The 5,822-nt window shown below is 40.6% G+C and overlaps 2 protein-coding genes across 2 annotated transcripts in view; one reads left to right on the top strand and one right to left on the bottom strand.

Annotated features, from left to right (window-relative positions):
* Nucleotides 1-10: 10 nt before the first annotated feature.
* neurog3 (neurogenin 3) lies at nt 11-2,662 on the top strand. The gene is made up of 2 exons (XM_014019905.1): nt 11-144; nt 1,727-2,662. Exon 2 carries the CDS (start codon nt 1,728-1,730, stop codon nt 2,244-2,246), a length of 519 nt encoding a protein of 172 aa, XP_013875359.1. The 5' UTR covers nt 11-144; nt 1,727; the 3' UTR covers nt 2,247-2,662.
* The window catches only part of pdlim1 (PDZ and LIM domain 1 (elfin)), a 10,315-nt gene continuing 7,112 nt past the window's right edge, over nt 2,620-5,822 (bottom strand). Inside the window, exons 4-7 of the mRNA XM_014019904.1 lie at nt 5,302-5,501; nt 4,396-4,544; nt 4,201-4,318; nt 2,620-3,018 (exon numbers count right to left, since the gene is read on the bottom strand). Of these exons, the coding sequence (XP_013875358.1) occupies nt 2,832-3,018; nt 4,201-4,318; nt 4,396-4,544; nt 5,302-5,501 (654 nt within the window). The 3' untranslated portion in view covers nt 2,620-2,831. The remainder of the gene's footprint in view (nt 3,019-4,200; nt 4,319-4,395; nt 4,545-5,301; nt 5,502-5,822) is intronic.

The raw sequence follows: 5,822 nt of genomic DNA, 5'->3' as shown, positions 1-5,822 counted from the left end.
TGACAGACGCTGTTGGTTCAGGCGACCACGCGCAGAAGATAAGATAAAGAGGACATAAAATGCCAGAGATGCGCATCCATCCCTCACAGACACGCGCTCTGCCGCCTTCACCACTTCCGGTCTGTTCCTCACAGCAGCACCAACGTAAGTCCACATTTATGTGTTTTTAAAGTGTTACTTTAGTTCTTAAAAAAAAAGAAAAAAGTGAAATGATTTGTTTTTTAATCAGTGATGCGTTCAGGCTCACATGAAAAACTGGGAATTGAGAYTTTTTAGCTGCTTTTGTTAAAATAATAGAGCTTAGACCAAATTTTAGATTAAAGTTTTTCTGTCTTTGTTATATAGTGAGTCAAACTGAAGTTCTGTGGGCCAGATATGGCCCTTCTTACATTTTTATCATGCCYGCTGGATATTTTAAATATTAAAACTGAACAAAATTTATCAAAACTTTTATTTTGACAAGAATAAAAATGATCAAACTTTAGCTGATGACAGTCCAGCTGAAAAAAKATGTCATGATTTTAGCTGATATACCTCAGAAAAGTCTCTGCAAGAGAACATTTTTATTTCAAAATAAAAGCTTTTTCAAATTAGGGCTATTTTTAATGGACTGTGATCAAATGTATTAAGAAATAATAAAGAAATATTAAGGCATAAGAAAAGCTTTTTAAATAAGGTTTGAAATTTTTGTGAAAAAGTCTTTCATGTTTCCATACATGAAAGTTTAAAAACCAACAGTTTTTTCTACTAAATAAAGTTTCTACAGAACATGCCTGATTATTAAATGCTCTTTAAAATTTTGTTTTGAAAATGAACTTTTAACCTACAAGAAAAAGTGAACAACAATTTGTTAAAAAACGCAGACCTTAAAGTTTTGTGATAAAAGCGTAACCTTTGTGCATTTAATTAGCTAAATATTAAATTAGAATGTTTTAAAGGGGCACTATTATGTGTTTCTCAGGCATATATTTAAATACTATACCATAATAAAGTATCTATGTCACCTTTAGTTGTTATTAAAATGCTGTTTTTATGTTTAAATAGAAAATAAACTTGTCTTCTCATCACTTCCTCTTCTAAATGCCTTGAAATTGGCCTCTGTCCATTTAAGAACCACCTCCTCCTTCTGTCCCGCCCCTTTCAGTGCTGGGGGGGGGGGGGTCGCGCTATAATGCAGTTTATTTGGCATCATAATAGACGTGCAAAAATTAGTTTTTGTTCTGCGTAAATGTTTAGAATCAGAATTTTCAGATGGAGAAAAGTAAAACTGATCACTGAGTTTTAAACGCATTTAATAAAAACATGAGTAACGACGGAAAGCTTTTATTTTGACAGATACGTCGACTCATCTGTTCAAACAGGAAGTTGACTTTGTTTCGTTCTCACTGCTGACATTTTTTTCAAGTATTTAAAATAGTTAGAGCAGGATAACATTAGTGTTTTCTATTTTAAATTTCTGACAACAAAAGATTTAGCTTCAGGTTCTGTCAGCTATAGGGACCCATTTCAGAGGCTCAGACGGGCCATGTCTGGCCCAAAGCCGCAGGTTGCAGACCCCTGCTTTAAATAATAAATTAAAAAATTTGATCTGAAAACAGACGTTATTAAACTGCTAAAAATTAAAAAAAATATATATATAGTAATATATTTGTAATGTTTAATGTGGCACCCCGTGTGGGGACCCCAACGCAGGACCTGAACCTGATCCATGTTCTGGTTTTTACAGAATGTCTCCTAAAACCAGCCGCACACCTGAAGAGACGTCCTGCAGGTTTTCTGTCCAAAACTCCGGTGAAAACTCGTCCCCGAAACAGCAGAACTCTGCAAGACCCCTGAAGCAGGGTGGGCCGAGTGGGCAGCGGCGGCGYAGACTGAAGGCCAACGACCGGGAGCGCCACCGGATGCACAACCTGAACTCGGCCCTGGACGCCCTGAGGGACATCCTGCCGGCGCTGCCCGAYGACGCCAAGCTCACCAAGATCGAGACGCTCCACTTCGCCCGCAACTACATCTGGGCCCTGACCCAGACTCTGCGCCTGGCCGATGGTCCGCAGGGGCTACCGGGTCTGAGCGGTCCATCCAGCGTCTCCTCTGTGGACTGGGACTYATCTCCATCAGACTCTCACGGTTACCTCGATGAAACCGGCAGTGAGGCATTCCCAGAAGGCGAGCCGAAGGTTTTTCCTGTTTTATACTTCAAGTCAGTTTGTGAAGGAACTCGTGTCAGGACCACCTGGACCCCCTGACTGCCAGGAAAACTAGAGGAGATGGTTGATCACTTTACCTGTTTTAGCAAAATAACTTGTGAATCAATGTATTGAAGGAAATCAGCTTTAGAGTCGCCTCAATTTAAACAGCTGATGGATACTTCMCCCACATTAAACCATGAATCATGTGTGGTAGTAGCTGAGAGTCGTCCTCAGCCAAACTCGTCACAGTTTGAGTCTCTGCTGAGATTTTCAGGATCTATAATCAAATATGTAAAAATTCTCTTTAGATCTGTTCAATTCTTCTTGTTTTAATGTTAAAAACAAAGAACAATTTGTTGGAATGTTTATTTATTTATTTATTTATTTGGCAGGTATGTTTGATGTTTTTTGTATAAAAATGTTTCTTTCATTAAAAACATGAACTTTTATTCAGGGAACTTATTTGAAGCATATAAAAAAAACTGTGAAACATGGAGCGGCTCCAATACTTAGAAACAATCCAATCAGGTTTAAAAAGATTTGTGCAAATCAACGACATGGAGGACCAGGTCCTGAGTCCTGGGTCTCTGGGTCTTGAGTCCTGGGTCTCGGGGTCAGTCCCAGGCCCGGTAGCTGGCGGCTCTACTTTGGGAAGACGGTGACGACGTCGTAGCCCTCGGGTGGGGTGGTCCGCTCTCGAGCGTGCTGCTCGCAGTAGATCTGGTCCTCCACGAAGAAGTGTCCCTTCTGCTTCAGGTTCAGGTCGCAGTCCGTGCACGTGTAGCACTCCGGGTGACGGAACTTGTCCCTCAGCTTCACCAGCATCCCCCTGAGGGGCCAAAATACAAACAGAAATCCTTTTAAATCAGAGAAAATCTAACTAAAATATAAAACAAGAGCGGCGCGGTGCTGAGATCAGGCTTCAGCTTCAGTTAAATCTGCACGAGCGCTCACTTTAACCCTCAACAGTTTCAAGACGGACAAATAAACAAACAAATCAAAAGAAGAACAAATAAAAAAATACATCATTACTGAATGAAACAATTTTTTTCTGGGAGTTAAAGTTAAGCGTGGCCATAAAATGCTTTGTTTTCTAAAGCTAAAACTGTGAAACTTTCAGTTTTGATCCGACAATAAAACAGGAGTCACATAATGTGATATTGAAACGTCGCAATGAATTAGTTTAAAACAGTTACAGCTCATATCTGCAGCTAGCATTAGCCCATAGCATTAGCATTAGCCATGACAGCCTGACCCGCACCACATGTGGTCCAGAAAACTCCCTGTGCTGAGTGGACACCAGGTCGGTCAAAAACTGGTTTAAGGTTCAAGTATTTTAGTGAAAAGTGAGTTTATCTGTAGAGTTTGTCCTCCTGACTGTCTTTAAAGGGACATTTTAAAGCAGGAGAGCTGATAAACAGTATCTTACCTGCAGCAGATAGCTCTTTGAACCCCTCAGTTTGGAGAAAGAGGTCAATTCTGACCCGACTGACAGGACCATCTGTCCTCTCGTCACTCAGGTTCAGGACTGAATGAGTTTTGCATTTAGTTTTTTATAAAAAATTATTACATTTTTTTATTTATTTTTTAAAAACTCTCAGCTTCTGTCAGATTTGTATCAAAGTAAAACTTGATTTATGAAGTATCCTGTGAACTTTTAAACATTTAGTAACTTTATGTTCAGCCACAAGATGGAGACAAAGTATAGTTTTAGTTCTGATCAGGTCCCAGGCCTGGGGTAGACCCATCAGAACTTTTACTGTGACTTTAACGACTCTTTTAAAACAAATGGTGTTCAAAACAAACCTTCATGTCTTCAGTGAATAAAAGATAAAAACTTCTTAACGTTTGATAAAAGATAAAAACTTCTTAACGTTTGATAAAAGATAAAAACTTCTTAACGTTTGATAAAAGATAAAAAACTTCTTAACGTTTGATAAAAGATAAAAACTTCTTAACGTTTGATAAAGATAAAAAACGTCTTAAAGTTTGATAAAAGATAAAAACCTACACGATCCCAGAGCCACACTTGTCACAGGTGGGCAGCTTGTCCGTGTTTCCCACCGATGATCCGATCTTCGTAGTCGGAGCTTTCACGCTCCTGAAGCCGGAAGGTTTCTCAGAGTCGCCTGCAAACAGAAAACTTTAAATATTTTAAATCCAGAAGGAGGAGGCGACGTGACGAGACCTGAACAGGTGAGCGTACCTGTCCCCAGGATCTCCTGCAGCACCTTGAAGGACACGGACTGACGCGGCGGCTCCTCAGACTCCTGGTTCTCCTGGAGCATCTTGTAGACCTCCGAGTCGGCGGCGATCGGGGGTCGCTTCGGTGCCGCCGACGGTTCTGAAGGAGCTCTGCAGAGACCAGGTTCCATGTCAGAACTGACAAGACTGGAACCCAAAGAACCTCCACCCTGTGGTGGGCACAGCTAACCAAACGTTAGCTTTACTAAACTCTGATCCAATAAACAAGACGCTTAGCTTCGCTAACGCTAAACTGAGCGGAAGCTAACGCTAAACTGAGCGGAAGCTAACGCTAAACTGAGTGGAAGCTAACCCTAAACTGAGTGGAAGCTAACGTTAACCGCTAAGATGACTTCATCACCTCTGTCCAGCTGAAGACTGCTGGGACCGACACAAAGCTGTTGGTCGTTTTCTATTGGTTTAATTTGAAGGTGGGCGGGATCATCTGCAGCAAGTCAGCCAATCCCAACCAGAGTTAGAAAACTTCCAGCTAAACCCTCATTAAATTTAATCCTTTATATAATTCTCATTTCCACTTGTTTGTAGTTTATTTTTATTTAACCCTTCAATTAGTTTATTTATAATCCCTTTATTATGGTTATTTTTATAAGTTACTTATTGTTTTGTATTTAATTGTTGTTGTTGTTGTTTACTCCACTGCTCTATTTTCTACATTTTACTGATTTTTTTTCTGGTTTTGATATTTTTTATAGTATTTAATCTGAATAAAAATAGTTTTCAACAACAGTTTGAGTTTATTAAACCTTTAAACGAATGTAAAACGGACAGATTGTTCTGACCAAACCAGCTGAACTCAGTCGGGTCAGACTTTGTTCTGGGTTTGGACCCGGTCCGGAGCAGGACTCACTTGTTGGTCTCGGGGGCGGGGGCTCCAGTTCCGGTTCCAGTTTTGACTTCGTCCACGGCTGTGTTGAAGTTCTGGATGTTCTGTGAGGAGTAGAGTCCAGACGGGTTGTTGTACTGGTTTGTGACGACTTTGGGCCCGGGTCCAAACCCGGCGAACGGCAGGGCGCTCCTGTTGTGGGAGGAGCCAATACTTTTCACTTCCTGGAGAAAAAAAATATTTAAAATAATTAAAGGTGGAATTTTTATGATTAAATGAAGAAATATTTTCTGGATTGTGGAGCTGAAATAAACGGGTCGAACAGTTCTGGATCCTAAAGGACAGTTCTGGATCCTAACGAACAGTTCTGGATCCTAACCAACAGTTCTGGATCCTAACCAACAGTTCTGGATCCTAACGAACAGTTCTGGATCCTAAAGGACAGTTCTGGATCCTAACCAACAGTTCTGGATCCTAAAGGACAGTTCTGGATCCTAACGAACAGTTCTGGATCCTAACCAACAGTTCTGGATCCTAACCAACAG

The sequence above is a fragment of the Austrofundulus limnaeus genome, unplaced genomic scaffold, assembly GCF_001266775.1.
Source record: "Austrofundulus limnaeus strain Quisiro unplaced genomic scaffold, Austrofundulus_limnaeus-1.0 Scaffold235, whole genome shotgun sequence".
Classification (NCBI taxonomy): domain Eukaryota; kingdom Metazoa; phylum Chordata; class Actinopteri; order Cyprinodontiformes; family Rivulidae; genus Austrofundulus; species Austrofundulus limnaeus.
The sequence above is the reverse complement of the archived record's forward strand: the minus strand, read 5'-3'. Positions and strand labels throughout refer to the sequence as shown.